Below are 16,456 nucleotides of genomic sequence, written 5' to 3'. Positions count from 1 at the left end.
TGTGTGCCTGCGTGTGTGTGTGTGTGTGTGTGATGGCTTAGGGGCAGAGGCACTCCAGAGAGCACATTCTGTTTATTGACTTTTTCTCACTCGCCCTGCAGTCAGTATTGCTCCATGCCTGTGTTCACACTCTCCTTGTGATCCTTCCTTGTGTCAACATCGAATATATCTGCATGTGTTTTCATGCAAGTGAAATAGATGAATGGTCATTGGAAGATATTACAATAGAAATATGTATCTAATGCGGTGCAAAATCATACAGGAAAATCTGAATTTCAAAATAGGATCCAAAAACAATGAAAAAAAAGGCCCTATATGTTTGATGTCAATCATCTCCGATCGTGTGTGGGCAGTTCCCGGTCTGGAACGAGAGAGCGGTTGAGTTCTTGTACATCCTGTTGGCTGACTGAACAGCCTAAGCTTGCCAGCTACTCCGCTAGTCACTTTTCTACTGGCAACGTTTTGAATTCCAAACTCATGTGCTGGCCATCAATAAGAAGTGGACTGTCTGACCCCAGCTGCCCGAACCACATGTGACAAATTTTTCATAAGCTGGTTTTGTGAACGCACTTGACTTGAGACCGGCAGTGCTCGTACTTGATGGAGATCCAAGGAGGAAGAGGGTCTTTCACAGACCCACAGAGGATGGGAGACAAAAGCCTGAATGGAGCGCCACGGGGCAGCTGTCTAGCTCGTCACCATGCCCGTGGAGGCGTCTTTGTGATGCTGCGCTGGATCTTCAGTGGTCCCCCTCCGCTCTGCCCCCCCCACTCCCCGTCCCCCCGGCCTCATGAGTGCGGAGCCAGTTCCGACGACATTCACTCGCGGCGGGAGTGAAATAACACAGAGCCGCAATCCCCCGCTGGTTATTTTGGCAGCAGTTTCTCCAGCTGTGGACACACAGTGACTTTCATAAGAACTGCATGGCCCCCGGATGATGGCGGCAAAGTAAGCAAGCGTGCTCTTTAATACCAGAGAGACTGAAGCTCTTGCTTTGAAAGTAGAATCCCATTTCTTTTGGGGGGTGGGGGGGGGTTGACTTTCAGTTTCTTTGCGGGAGCTGATAATCCTCTGAATTATGTACTGCTTATACAGATGTGAGAAGACAGAAAAGACGCACAAGTGACACAAACTGTACGTTTGTGTTTTCACCAAATCCTGAATGAGGCTGGTCTTGTTACAAACTCTTATTAAATGTGAACAGTAATACGACCAGCCCGATACGTTACACTGTCTGCTTGGACGTGGGCCTACCAAGAAATGTGAGGAGACAGGGGGAGAGAGTGGCACGAATTAGATTAATTCACTAACAACAACACAGCCGAGTGACTTCATCTCTACAGTGAGAGCCGTGCTAATCTCATTCCCCTCACTCTCCCCCATGGCTCCAATGGGCTGGGACTCCAAACTGGAACAGGGCTGGTAGACAACGCTAATGTGTAGTTATGCACATGTTGCCAAACCCAGATGGCATCTAGTTAGAGGATGATGTTCAAATGGTACAATATGGTCTCTGCAAATGTGAACCAGACCTCCTTTCTCTGACAGCATGCGGCACAGACCATTCATTCACCAAAGAAAACCCAATTGCTGTGAAAAGAAAATCAGTCCTAAACATCTTGTTCTGGGAAAAACTTGGTATGCAAGGTAGGTCTTTCTAAGGAGCAGATGAACTAATGGACTGGAATGGTGTTGCTGTGTCTGTCCAACCTCTTAGTTCTGTAAAGAATCCTTTTTTTTTTAACTCTCTCTCTCTCTCGCAGTCATGGATATACTTTTTCTTTTTTATTTATTTTCTATGGTAAACATTTCTTTCAAATGGCAACCATTCGTGAATTTAGATAGTGGAAGATAACCGGACACTTCCTTGTCGACTCTGCATCCTGACCTATTCACAGTAGTTTCTCAACCGCATGCCACCCTTCAAACATTACTGCTGCCTTTGTCATCTTGGATGTGGTATACATTTACTTCTGCACCACAGACAGTTAGATCTTAAGCTGAGCAAAACCCTCAAGTTCCCAACAAAACCTTTGATGGTTAGCAAGCCTTCTACTGCGCTTGTTTACTTTTTGTACAAAGGTGTGCCAGCAGAACGGTTGTGTAGCCTCTTGCTCATTTTGTGTGGCTGTTTAACTCTATTGTTCCCCAGACTTAAATGGCTGATCAATTTCTGGCTCTTGTCTGAAGGGCTGCCCGGTCGTCATGTGAGGGGGGTGGATCCGGTAATGGGTCGCACTTAGGAGACGAGTCAGCCAGCGCCAGAGCGCCCTGGAGGGCCTTTAATGGGGCAGCAAGAGGAGGAGGCCTGAGCAGAAGCCCTCTGCATAAACGCAGTAATTTAGCCAGTGGGAGGTGAAGATCACCCCGCACCCACTAATATGACTTTATCTTCATCTGTGATGAATGTGTGCTTGATATTCAGCATGGGATTTTTTTTTCTAACGCTGAATTAGGGACTGTGATTATTTGAATGCGTCCCATGGCTGAAATGGCAAATGAAAAAAGTGTAATGATTAGATGCTGAAGTACCTGCAGTGGCTGCTATTATTCAATCGGGTCACGCAGTGTAATCCCACTGTGTATCATGAAAAAAAAAGTCTCTTGAATAACATCCATCTGACACACAAATCACCGCACCTTATTTCTACTTATAGTGGATACACATATTTTCAACAGGGGGTAAGCCGAAAGCAAAGGGGTGTGTGACATAAATTAATAACGCATAGAGTGCATTTCTTTGTCTAACAGTCCCTTGCCTGCTGCTTTCTGGAGTATGCACGATCAGCAGAATGTGCTCTAGCCAAGGCAGAAGGACGGGCCGGTCTGAGCACCACGCCTCACTGACAGGCAGAATAAATGCAATCTGCCCTGCCACCTTGCCACTACCCCCGGAGACAAACTGCAACTACAGGCGGACAGATTTTGAATCAATTAATAAATATATGAATTTCACTAATTCCCAGTGAATCTGGGATTGATTGGTCTAATTAAACTGCTTCCTACCTCTTGACAGCCACAACACCACTGGGGAACATTCAGCATATTTTACAACAATGTATTCATCCTTCAGAGAAAGCATAGCTACTGTGGTACAGTCTGAAATCTATCATAGCAACACTTGTGTTATCTCACAGGGAGGCCATGCAGTTCCCTGTAACCAGATGGCAAGACATCCAACTCTTTCCCACAGAGCATTACAAAATATTAACAAGAAACACCGAAAAAAAGATTAATATCATACAGTAATGCAGTGGCACGAGCCAAGGACAAGTGACAGAATGAAGATTGAGAAGAAAGGAAAAATCTGATATATAGCTGTCCTCCACTGACTGCTCCATCATGAGCACTGAGTGAATGAGGGTAGCCCTGAGAGAGCTGTTTGTCTCATATTGGCCCACAGCACTCTGTCTCTCTCTCTCTCTCTGTCTCTCTCTCTCTCTGTCTCTCTCTGTCTGTCTCTCTCTCTCTGTCTCTCTCTCTGCTGCCAGCCACCAGCTCAAGGCCTGTGTAATGAACAGAGGTAACAGATGGGAGGATAGGGATTAAGGTAGCTGGAAAGAGGAAGAGAGCCAGACTGCCTATGGAGTCCGGATGGTGTGTGTGTTGGGGGGGGGGGGGGGGGGGGGGGGGTATGTGGGGGGTTTGGTGGCACCAGACTGTGACTCAGCCTTTTTTTCTCCCTCCTCTGTCGATCATGCTTTTCTTCAAGCAGGATGCCATTCTCATTTTAAAACTGACCATTCGGAATTAACGTAGATCTAAAGAAGGCTACATTTTTTTTTATAATAAACATATCTCAGATCATCACAGACTCTTCTCCTGAACAAAGGTATGGGACAATATAAAAGAGTAATTCTGCAGTGTAAAATTTCCATTCTGAATTTAACTTACTTCATAGCAAGCTCAACAGCTGTGCAGATCTACCCATTGTGGCGTTAACTGCTGCAACTGTGTGTGGCTTCTGGAGGGGCATTAATTGGCGTCTTTGTTGTCATCGTTTGGCATTACAGTCTCGACTGCTTAAACACAGTTCGAGGTGCTTCAGTGCCAACCTTGCGCTGCAGACAACAAAAGATTAGCTAGAGTGAGATGAATGCCATCTGGGCAGGCGTTCAAATGAGAATGTGTGAGTTGGGGGGGTGGTGTAAGATGGGGTGGGGGTGGCGTGAATGAAGACGTAGAGGTGGCACTTTGCCTAAGATGAAAATCAGAGAAAGGGACCCTTCGGATGAAAAGTGGCTTTGATTAATCGCTGCTATGACAGCTTAAGGGTTGGCATGATGTACACCATGCAGAATTTCATCAGCCTAAAAAGCCTCATTGACTTTTCTGTCACTTCCACAGAAACTGCACTGAAATCACAAACTCTGTGTGTTGTCTTCACACCAACCGTCCTCTGTGTAAGTCAATATTTTAGAAAGTGAGATTCTTTGAGTTCCTCCGCTGGATTTCGCTCTGATATCCTCCCTGCGCCTCATACTAGAATGCTGGGAGGTCATAGTCCAAATGGGATTAAATTAGATGTGAATTGCTGTGTGAAGGGACTTTTTAATGCCTGGAATTCCTGGAGCAGGATGCCTGTCTGGTCTGTGTGAGGAAGGGGCTTAGGGATGGCAGGACTACCCAGCTCCTGAGCCATCTGCCTGGGGGCCAATGCCAAAAACCCCACCCCGTCCCCAGGTCTCACTCCAAAAGTGCCTCTCATTTACACCAACATTCATCTTTGAAAACGTCGCTCATGAACAATAAGTGAGGGTGATTCACTGGCATTCACGGTCACTGGAAAAATATCCCATGTATTTTCTGTGTGTTTGAACAGATCTGCTTTCCCCAGAGTTCACCGAGGCAAAAGCAAACACTAGCACTGGCGCTGTGTCCAAACCATATTACGAACCTGTCTCCTCTCTGTTATTTCCTCTCCAAGTGCACAACAAACTTCAGACCCAATCTGCAATGATGACAGAAACAGAACCCCGTAGCAGCCTGCCTTCTCCTAATGCAGTTACCTGAGGCCCTGATGAGATTCATGTCCTTCTGCAGTGACATCGCGTTCCTCAATGTCATATTAGCCTGTTGTCTCTCTCCTCCCTAATCCCCTTAGCCGTTTCCCCAGCGCGGGCAATGTCCTATTTCAGCCTGACGAGCGGCACTAACGCGACAGGAGTCACTGCGCCTCGGGTGGGTGTGTTTGTACAGGCTCATATGCTGCTAGGCAAGAGCGGCACCCTAATGACTAGGAATTACAGCGTGGCGTTGGGAAGCACTTGCCGCCTTTTTTAAACTAGCCTAATCCCATCTCCTACTAGTTTGGAGGTAGAGTATTTTTAACTAGCGCCAGGGACAGGCAAAAATACATCAAAATGTACTTGTAGATACAAAATACTCAAGTTGCAAAAGTATCAAAATAAAATACAAAATACAGCAATGTAGTTTGCATTTTAAAAACACAAAAATATTTTTCCATGGCAACATGACATCTTACACAAATTTCCACTCTACACAGGCGTATTTAATCAGTATTTGACACCTTTTCACTGCTTAACAAGGCATGTTACAAATCTGTTTTAGAAGCATTGTTAATGAAGGGTAGTATTTAAACCAGCTCTTGAGCAACTCTTGTCGCCTGGACTATAAATTGGCCTTTATACTGAATCAGAGAAGACGAATGTCAATCTTTCACTTGCCATGTGTTCTATCTCCCAAAGATGCATGCAGATGCATACATGTGACTTCATTATATGTACAGTTTTAGGGAAAGTATTAAAATACTGAACAATATACTATTTTGATACAAATTACAAAAAAAATAATTTTTTTAAACATATTTTTATGTTTAAAGAAATACTGCCCATCCCACTGCACAAATATTATATGTGTTAAGAAGCAGTGGGAGATTGTAATTCTAATTGATTTTCCTATTGTGTGATTGAGACTGATTGCTGACAAAAAAATCACAGTTTCAGACATGTTGCTTTGGTATATGTAAAGTGTATATATATTGCAGTGAATGAATGAGTGAATGAATTGCCTATGTAGTTTACTATAATGTTAACTGAGCTATTCAGGCTGTGGCAAAGGAGTAGCAAGGAATTGAGGTGACAAAGGAACAGCTGTTCACGCATACATTGTGGCCTCTCTACATTTGAATTGAAAAAGGTCCCATGGGGACATAAAGGTTAGTGCAGTGTGAATCTGACCTACTTCAAACAGCTCAGGCAATGGATGACTTCAAGGGCTTTAAGGATATGCATATGAGTTTTTTTTGTCAAAAATGGGAATCATTTTCGGTATCCTTTAACACCATGAATGAGCACATCATTTTCCTGTCAGCTTTACACACGGATGGTTTGCCCACAGGATATAACAATGACCCCTCATGCATAAGTAGGTCTTTCTAGATGTTATTGGCGTGTATCCAATTTGAGCACGTGGTCACAAACAGTAAAATTGATCTTCCTATCGACAGCCTGTCAATGGTGCCAATGCTGTGCATGTCCTAGTTTCATCAGTGCCCGTGTGCCCCAGTCATCCTTTCATTAATCTCTTGGGTGAAGAATTTTTAATCACGCCGTTACAGTAGCTCCAGGAATAGTGTCTCTTATACAACCTGGCACAGGTGCTCTCTTTAGCGCACTTACACTCCTCAGGCTTAAGCAATCAAACTCGAGCACAGCGTGAGGTGACTAACATCACATAATTCATGTATTTGCATTTCAATATATGCCTGTAAGAATCTGTTCTATATGTAGAGAAACTATTTTTGATCTACGTGCCATGAAAAACCTCCTTCTCATGTCGAGGCGAGTGTGGTGCCCTAACAGCTGAGGATTTCCTCCACCATGGTGCTCAGATCTGGCGGCCCGTGTCTAAACAGACTCTGAGATTTGGAGCCCCAGACCCTCCAGACGCTGATCCAGTGCCCAGAAGATGGAGTGCTCCTGTGGGTCCCTGGACGCTGCAATCAGCACGTTTTCCTCCTCAACATCCCTCCTTCCCCTCTGACAGAGGAGTCTTCCCTCCTTCCCTCTTCCTTCCTTTCCGCTCAGGTCTGAGGCTCTGCTGCCCATTGTCTGGAGGATTAGTATTATCTCCAGCGCGCTTGACAGGATGGGTGGCACAGAGTCAGACAGAGACTGCTGAAATGTGTGTCGCTTGAGCTCCACCTGGCTATCTGTCAGCGGCTGGCCCGAGGGTTACAAGGTCCTACAAACACACACATACACACACGCCGACCTCCCCCCACCTCAATCTGTCTGTTTTCAAACAGTCTCGACCATTGTGTAGGATTCCTCCAGAGGTTCGCGTCTCTGAGTCCGATATCTCTTTCAAGTTTCCTCAACAGAGCTGCAGGTCAGAGTTTTTTTTTTTTTAAGGGGCTGCTGTTTATCCTCTGTCCCTCGCCTCTCTCTTTTCTGGCTTTGAAGCTGTGATGCTTATCCTCCCTCTCTCCCACCCTCTCCCCCATCTCTTCCTCTAGCCTCTGAGGGATGTGCAGAGCTGTGGGCTGAGCAGGATGTGCTAAAAGCAGCCTCAGCTGCCTCTAGCCCAGACGCTCTCCCTTTGGGGACCTGCATGCTGCAAATATGAACTGACAGTGATGGCGCAACCACTGGCCCCCTGACTCTCTGAGCGTGAATCTGTCTGCGCTCTCAGAAAAATACGTTATCTCTGCCTTGTAATTTTTTCACTTCCTCCCAGTGATATTTCTCTTTAAGGTAAAAGCTGAGAAATACTAGCTTGCTGAATAAATAAATAAATACATTCTTATGCATTCTTATGTATCATCCCTCTGTCTATCTATCGCAATCTATCTATCTCTCTGTGATGGGTTCTTTAAGCAGATAAATGACCTGGCATGCGGAGAAGTGCTACAGACTTTTTCAATAACCGAATCGGAGGCCAGGGAATGCTGGGAAGGAATGTGAACTTGCATGCCTCTCAGTTGGCTCATCTCTTACGCCTCTAGAGGAGATACTGCTTTTATTTCACTTCAGCAACGCAATAACCCAGAGGAAACGGCCTAGGCCATTATGCAACCACTATGTCAAGGCAACAGTTATGTGACCAAAATGAAGGTTGTTTTTCTTTATGCAAGAGGTCCTAATCTTCAGATCAAAAAACCAATAGGATTGCAAGGAGGGGAAAGGGACTTACAGTATATGCTTTTTTCCAGTGCCTGAGGATCTCATTCTGGATTAGAAATATGTTAGAAAATCTGTTTTTAATCAGAGCAAGGGAAGGAATTCTTCAACGGCCACACACTCACACACTCACACATAGAGTGCAAAAGAGAGCTGGCCTCACTCCTCTGCTAAAGAATTCCGGGGGTGTGAGACTGGGTTTGATAATTCATTTGAGCGTTACATTAACATTAAGAAAGGCGAAAAGGCCATCAGTATTCTCATGGCTTTAGACCATAATATGATATTTGTGTGCCTGCATGTGTTTTACTGTCCATTGCTGCCCTGCCAAGGGGGGCATACTGTGCCCTATATGGGTTCGTCCATCGGACCGCTTCCTTACAGTATGTAAACAGACATCCTTTTATTAACACCATGACAGAGCATTCTCATGACAGCCACCACCATGCATTCTAATGACCTGTGCTTTTAAAGGGAGTTTTGTGAAATACTGGGACTCCTTTGTGTCATGGGGGTTGAAGCCCACTGACATCCCCACTGTGTTTCCATAGGGACTATGATGAGGACCCAGATGGTCATTTTCAATGGGAAGTTCTAAGTGGACGTTTCAATCTCCGGGTTTCTCAAACAAGCGAGAGGAAGACGTTTCCTCTGTCCCCCAGGATCTCTTTGGCTCTGGTTGTTGATGTTTTTGGCAGAAAACAACTTCAGCTTTTCAGTGCCTGAACCAAATGATTGAAGCCCGTAGTGGTCCATTTTAAAGAGAATGTACTGCCTGCTTTTACTAATGCTACAAATTTAGTTTATAGGTTTGAGCGATAATGTTCAAACCAGATTTGTGAGTGTGCAGGACTCTTAACTGTATAACTTAACTAAAATTGTCTATATGTTCAAAAAACAATGATATCAAAAAAACGAATTATATCTCATAACCTATATGTACATCTACTAACCAACCCTACATGCCCTTCAGCTCTAATGAAAGCGCTCATGTGCTCTGGGATTGTGTTTTAATAGGCTTAAACATTGATAAGGGAGATTATTTAATGTCCCATTCCTTATGCAGATCATGGATTCAACACATTGTCCATGATGCTGATAAAGCAGCTAGTGTTAAAGTATGTATTATTATACAGCTGTCCAATAAAACACCTCCTAACTGTAGCATTGTATTTGGGCTTTACTGTGAATATGACAAGATCATTAGTATTTGAGAGAGAGAGAGAGAGAGAGAGAGAAAGAGAGAAAGAGAGAAAGAGAGAAAGAGAGAGAGATGGCAATTGAGAGAGTGAAAGTTAAATGAGGAGGAGGTGTGTATAGAAACAGCAGGTGTTTGGTCTTTTGCAGGTAGAGATGGATCGTGTAGGCGGTAATATTTCCTTCTCCGTCTCTAGCCGGCATGATCAGCCCACGTCCCACACTGGCCTCTTACACACACTTCCCGTCCGTCAGCGCCAACCACTTACTGCAGGAGAGCAAGGGTCCCTGAGTGCTCACTGATGCAATCACACACACACACAGCCCAGAACAGAACATCACGGACATCTCCTCAACATCACGCCATACTGACTGCGTTTTCCACGCCATTTGCTCTGTATACAAATAATAATACATAATACAAATCAGTTACCACCAATGTTCCACCAGTCATTATCAGAGCTGTAATTACGGTGTAATATTTGCGTAAATAATGTTTTTCATGATGCAGGAAAGGAAGTTATACGTCAAGACATTTCTACAAATTAACAACAGTTTTTACCAGTTAATTAATTAATCCTAACAGTTAATATCTCTAGTTATCAGCCATAGACTCAAGTGTTTGGTTCTGTCACAACCCCTCCGCCCTTGTTTTTGATTCCATTGACATTTACCATCCAGTTGTTAGCACCTGAATTTTGCAAACTCCAAGCAATTGAACCAAAAATACAATGGTAAAACTGGTGAAATTCAATGTGGGTTGTGGCCTTCATACCATATATAATGTCGAACTCAATAATATGTCACAATGGGGAACTAATAGGCAACCATTTGTTAATTTACATTCATAGTTATTACACTCATCCTATAATGTGTCCACCAGCCAGTCAGGCTCTCCCAATTCTGGCACAGGTCTCTCACACGGGGGCCACATATGCACTCTCATAAGCGTGTCTGAAGCCCAGCTCACTTCACAGTGGGGTAATGATGATAATTTGGGCTCCCAGGGGAAACTGACACAGGGAGCTGGCAGATAGAGAGATAGAGAGAGAGATAGAGAGAGAGAGAGAGAGAGAGAGAGAGAGAGATAGAGAGAGAGAGAGAGAGAGAGAGAGAAAGAGATAGAAAACAAAGACAAAGGGGCAGAGATAACACGCACTCTTAACCGCACACAGCTGCTGCTTATCCCTCGCTCTCAATGCACTCATTCAGCTGTCCAGACCCCACAAACAGGAAGCACATCCTCAGCAGAGAACAACTCAAGTCACACCATCTCCCAGAGAGAGAGAAAGAAACAGAGAGAGAGAGAGAGAGAGAGAGAGAGAGAGAGAGAGAGAGAGAGAGAGAGAGAGAGAAAGACCGCCCTCTCATTTGTCTAATTTCCGGTCATTTAGATTGTGGTGTACTCTCCTTGTCTATTGTCCTGACCCTGGCCTCATAGCCGTACACACAAATCTCTTGGTGCCCTTCGCCTGTGTACTTCTTATTGGTCAGACAAATCCCATAATTAATGCCCTGTGTGGCGCAGAATGCAGGCAGGGTTTCAGTGTAAACAGGTAAACAGTAAACAAATGCACGCACAAGGACACGCCGCACATATGCACAGATTCACAGATTCACAGACATGTAGACACCGATACCAGCACATATGCTGAACACATTCCCAAGAATTCAGACATTCAAACACACATGCACTGACCCAGACTCACACACACACACACACTCACACATACTTTGGGTCTGGCTTCATCCACACAATGAGCTCATCAGCTCTGAATGTCTGAGTCGAGTGAATGCAATTCTTTATTTCCCCTATTCTTAAAAAAAAAGAAAAATCCTTTCAGTTGTCTGTTCACCACTGCCTGTGCCCTGCAATTAGGATAACTGGTGAACAGCCTTGGGTTGCTAAGCTTGCAGGACGGGTTCCAGTTTAATGCAGCTGCCTCCACTGTAAACAGGCAGACTCAAAGGTAGACAATTCACCAGATGTCTAAATGAGACTCAATTAAGATTAAAAGATTTTGACTGCCTTGCCTTTGGCGAGACATGACTGCAAAATCATACAATTGTCCAACTCATCTCATGAATATTAATAGAGCACATACTAGTATGGAATGCTGCCAACATCTGTTGCTATGGATATGCATCTCCCTGTTCATATCTTTTATTTATCTGTGACTAGAAAAGTAATTTGCAATTTGTATCCAAATTTGCGGTGCTGAGAGACAGTTATTTGTTTTACACACAGTAATGTATCTTATTCAGAGTATGTGTGTGTGTGTGTGTGTGTATGGGTATGGGTGTGGTTGTTGTCTGTTCTAGGCAGCACACCCCAGAGCCACCGTATAGTGTGGAATGAATATCCCAAACGTCATAAATTCGCGAGACTCTGCCAGAGTCTGCCCCCCTGTTTACAAGTGCTCTGTTTAACGACCCAATTGTTATTCGAGTTTGTCCAAGAACATTACACCACAACCACGGAAAAAAACAACACCATTGGTTTGGTTTTGGATTTAAGGTTTTCGAGCTGTTACTATCTCACTCTCATTCTCTTCCCCAGCGCAGAGTTTGGGTTCACGGTGGAGGAGGAAAGATATAAGAGTCACTTATTCAGCATTGAGCCCATGTGACTCCCATGGGCATTTTCAGCATGGGTGGATGGGCAATGCTGGTGTCAGGATGAACAATAGACTACTCAAATGCCCCTACCGCTCCTCATCTCTAACCACTGGCATCTTTCACAATCAACTACCAAGACGCTCCAAGGAGCTACTAAGCTATTTGAAGAGCATTGTGTCGTTGGACTTCACAAAATATATCAAAAGAGAGTTTGTGGCGAAGCCTCTCTGGTTGCTGTGAGTGTTGCCCCCCACCCTGGCTCACACGCTTAATTTCATTCTGCATATGGTCTGGCCTCGGTTCTGTATTCGAGACAGCAGCCAAACCTCTTGAGCCGTTTAATGTCCGTGCTGCCCTTGGCCGGGCAGACGTTAGCATTGACCTTCTCTGTCTGTGGCCGCTGCTCAGGAGGTGTCCATTATGCTTCTCCCATGAGCCTCTCTCTCCGTCTCCCTTTGTGTCTCTGTCTGTCTCCCTCTATGCCAAGCGGGAATCTCTTTAGGTTACTCTGGGCAACGGTAGGCGGAGGAGCTGGGCTTTATTGCCTCGGTCAGATTATGCTGGCTGGCACTTTTGGCAGCGGCTGGGGAGGCAGTGGGGCAGGGAGGGAGGTCCTGACTCTGAGGCATAGAAGAATAACTGCTGATTTTGTTTTCTTTTTCTTTGACTGGAGGGAGGCTTCCAAGGAGATAGCAGCAGCTGGAAATTCCTAGCTGGTTCAGTACCCTCCGTACAAACAGAGACACATATTCACACATCAGATATTTACCCCAAATTATGCATACTAACTGAATAACTAACACCCACACACACTGCTGTGCATACATCTGCTCGCCGGAGCATCAAAGACACCAACACACACTTCTGCACATGCATACACTCCTCTGTACTTTATATGCACAAGGTAACCTTTCATACACCTGCTGTCTTCCACTCCCACTAACAACAGCATTCCCTCTCAGTCACTGAGGCACCCACCCCTCCCACGCAGCCACCAGAACATAAAGTACCGGCATAAACTGTCCCATGCTGATTTTCAGCATGTTTGCAAGTCTGCAAAAAAATGAAATAAATAAACACCCAGCATGGCTAGAGTGCAACAAAGCATCTTTTTGCACAGCAGCCCTGCTGGGTTCAAGGTAAGCGGCTCTTGACTGGTCAGTCCTCCCCTCCACCTGACCAGTGGAGGCACTGATGGCCACTGGGGCTGTGCTTTCATCTCCTTCACCCTCAGCAGTTACATGCTCTAAATAAAGCCTTTCCCATGAGGGCCTTTGTGCGTGACCTCAGCAGGGAGAATCAGATGCCCTTCAAAACTGTAGCCGCGCTTCTCTCGCTACATATTCACCTCCTTTGTCCTCAACTTACCTTCCCCCTCCCTCTCCTCCACCACCTCCTCCTCCACCACCTTCACCTCCTCCGGTGTGACATTTACCATGGGCTCTGTGAGTCTTTCTCTGTCTTCCTGCAGTGATGTCTATGTTGACTATATTGAGTACATGAGTTGTGTAAGCACAGTATTTCGAGAGCTAAACTGCACGTGGTGTCTGGGTAACATGCCTTGGAGGAATGGCCTTAATAAGGTGCAGAACTTACAGTATTGCAACACAAAGAAAATGGTGAAGTCAAATTCATTCAGCATTAACACAAACGAATGTGTTTCAGTAGACAAACAGACGTAATGCTCCTTAGATGAAAATATCTGTCAGAGTTCAGAGGCAGGAAATCCAGTTTTAGTCTGTCCAGCCTCCCCACCTGCACAGCTGCAATCTACGCATGGACACACACAAAAGAATAAAATGGCTCACTTTAGAACCTAGGCACAAAGAGCTAAAAGGATTACTATTCTGTTGGCCATTGTTGTGTGACCTCTGCCCATGGTTTTAATGGCTGCTAATTGTGGTTCCTCCAGTCATTCTTCATGTCTGAAGAGTCTCTGTGTGTGTGGATGTGATTGAAACTGAATCGTTTGTCATCCTCAAAAATATGACAGGGGGTCCTTTTCAATCTTATCTATCTGTGTCTCACTGTGGGCAAAGAGGCAGGATGTGGCAGGAAAGTGAGTGAAAAGAACTCACTCACAGTCTCATGTCTTATCTCTCGCTTTCTTTCTCTCTCTCTCTCTCTCTCTCTCTCTCTCTCACACACACACACTCTCACTCACACACACATACACAAACACGTAGCAAGATCACTCTGCACATTCGGCTTCAGTCCTCCAGGCTCCCGTCTGCTTCCCTTTCAGCCCGTCAGCGAAAGCTCGACCCCCATCCCAAGGACACATGGTGTCAGTCAACAACCCCACCCCATTTCCCTGTGTGTTCGCCTCCGCCACAGATGGGTCTCTCCCTGGGCACGACCTGCAGCTGGCCTTCCTTCGCATGCAGGGACAGAGTCACATAGATAAGAGGTGAAGTCTGTAGGATGAAAAGGTAAACCCCTGAACTAGTATCCCACAGCTGCACAGAAAAGGTATTCAGTCACAGCAAACTATTGCCTTCTAAACAAATGACCCTTTTCATATATAGTAGATGTGACCCATACATTCACTCAGCACAGTGAATACACATGCTGTCAACATTGCCAAATATGAATGCACAGATACGTATGCACACGTTGTGCTGTGTACTTTTGTTTTGGTCTCAACACTGCATGCTGCCACTATCACAGAAAAGAATGCTGACAGCTTCTGGGGCCTGGTCTGGCTGTGATGTGTTGTGTACTGTAATCCTATTATAAAGCTAGATGCATCCTTACAGATATTACCCTGTCTGGTGGATCACGGCGGAACGTTGGAGTATGCTCGTGGAGAGTCCCTGCGAGAATCTATTTTGGGTCTCTCAGTAATGCTTTGCACAGGAGTGGCACACTGATATCACCCTGAGCGTCCTATGCCCCACATAATTGATTAAGATGATTAAGCCTGCTGCTGACTGAATCCTCTCAGCACTGTCACAGACCAGCCAATCCACACCTATGCAATCCAACACATCCCAAACACATGTAAACACACACACACACACACACACACATACACAAACACACACACAGCTGAAGTAAAGCAGGCTATTAATGGCAGCCCCTCCTGGTGAAGCAGAGCTGCACATGATGCCCACACTGCCCACTCACCATCCTCTCTCACTCTGCCCTCCCACTACATCACAGAGCCACGCTGACTTGCACACAGCACCAGCCTCCCAGAACACACCCAAGCAGTATGACTTGTACTTCTCCAGCTTCTCAAAAGCACAACTTCGCCCATATGCGGGACAAGCTAGGATTAAAGGCTTCAGATAGTAATCAGAGAGTTAAAGCCGCAATCCTGACGATGGCGGGCTTACATCAGACCCGTCCCGTTGCCCTGCAACCGCTAGAGCCGTAAACACACTGACGGTCCACCTGTGCCGGCAACCCTCTGCCCACCCAGCCCAGTGAAAGACACACACACACACACACACACACACACACACACACACACACACACACACACACAGTCTTGTAACTCAGATGCAGCACCAGCAAGATGCAGTCCCCAGCCCTTTCTTACCTTTGTGACAGTCATGCAGAGGCAGTGAGAGAGGAACCGGCTCGTGTTCCCTTAACGCAGAGTGCAGAGTTACTGTGCTGTGCGCAGGTCTCCTAATGATAGAGAGATCCAGAGGAGGAGGAGGGATAGAGAGAGAGAGAGAGAGAGAGAGAAAGAAAGAAAGAGGGAGGGCCAGGTTACTCTCTTGCAGTAAGCGAGGGAGCCAATTGCTGTTGTCGTTGCTGTTGCTCCTGCCGCTGCTCTAGTCGAGTGGTGCAGTGAAGTAATCAGTTACTACAACAGGAGCAGGGCTGCTAGGAACCCCTCCTCCAGCTGTCTATCCCTCTGCATACGCGTATGCACACACACACACACACACACACACACACACACACACACACACACACACGCACTCAGACGGGCTCCTCTCCACTCCTCCCCTCCTCCTGTCAATCTGATTACAGGGTGGTCTAACGGTGCTTATTGATGCATACGGCAGTGAGGAGGTGCCATCCGTGAGGCACTCATGGCACTCAGAAGCAACACACTGCAGTTTACTGCCCCCTGTCTATGACACGCTGGGTGTGAAAGAGAATGTTTGCATATGCGGAAGAAATCAATCTGTGTAAAGCCCACAACAAATTCTCTGCATTAACAAATTCACATCATTTTGTTTAAATGAAATTGTTTTCCTAGGGTTATTCAAGGTTTTATTTATTTAATTATGTCATTTTAATTAAAAAACTTGACCAAAAGGTAAGGCATACGTCCATAATAAAAGATGATGGTCTATACTTTACCTTTTACAAAATAACAAATTCCATCCATTTGTTGCGCAGAACTGCATATCCCACCCCCTTCCCCACTCCTCAATAACTCCATTGTTAATGTAATAAAATGTTATATTTTGCTTGTGACAGAAGCGGTGTGTGTGTGTGTGTGTGTGTGTGTGTGTGTGTGTGTCATGGTA

At 45.5% G+C, this 16,456-nt stretch overlaps 1 protein-coding gene across 1 annotated transcript in view; it reads right to left on the bottom strand.

Annotated features, from left to right (window-relative positions):
• coro2ba (coronin, actin binding protein, 2Ba) overlaps positions 1 to 15,816 on the bottom strand; it is a 31,913-nt gene extending 16,097 nt beyond the window's left edge. Inside the window, exon 1 of the mRNA XM_012834738.2 lies at positions 15,508 to 15,816. Within this exon, the coding sequence (XP_012690192.1) occupies positions 15,508 to 15,522 (15 nt within the window). The 5' untranslated portion in view covers positions 15,523 to 15,816. The remainder of the gene's footprint in view (positions 1 to 15,507) is intronic.
• Between the last annotated feature and the right edge of the window lie 640 nt (positions 15,817 to 16,456).

Source organism: Clupea harengus, chromosome 6 (assembly GCF_900700415.2).
Source record: "Clupea harengus chromosome 6, Ch_v2.0.2, whole genome shotgun sequence".
In the NCBI taxonomy this organism is placed as follows: Eukaryota; Metazoa; Chordata; class Actinopteri; order Clupeiformes; family Clupeidae; genus Clupea; species Clupea harengus.
Note: the sequence above shows the minus strand (reverse complement) of the source record. Positions and strands in the feature narration are given on the sequence as shown.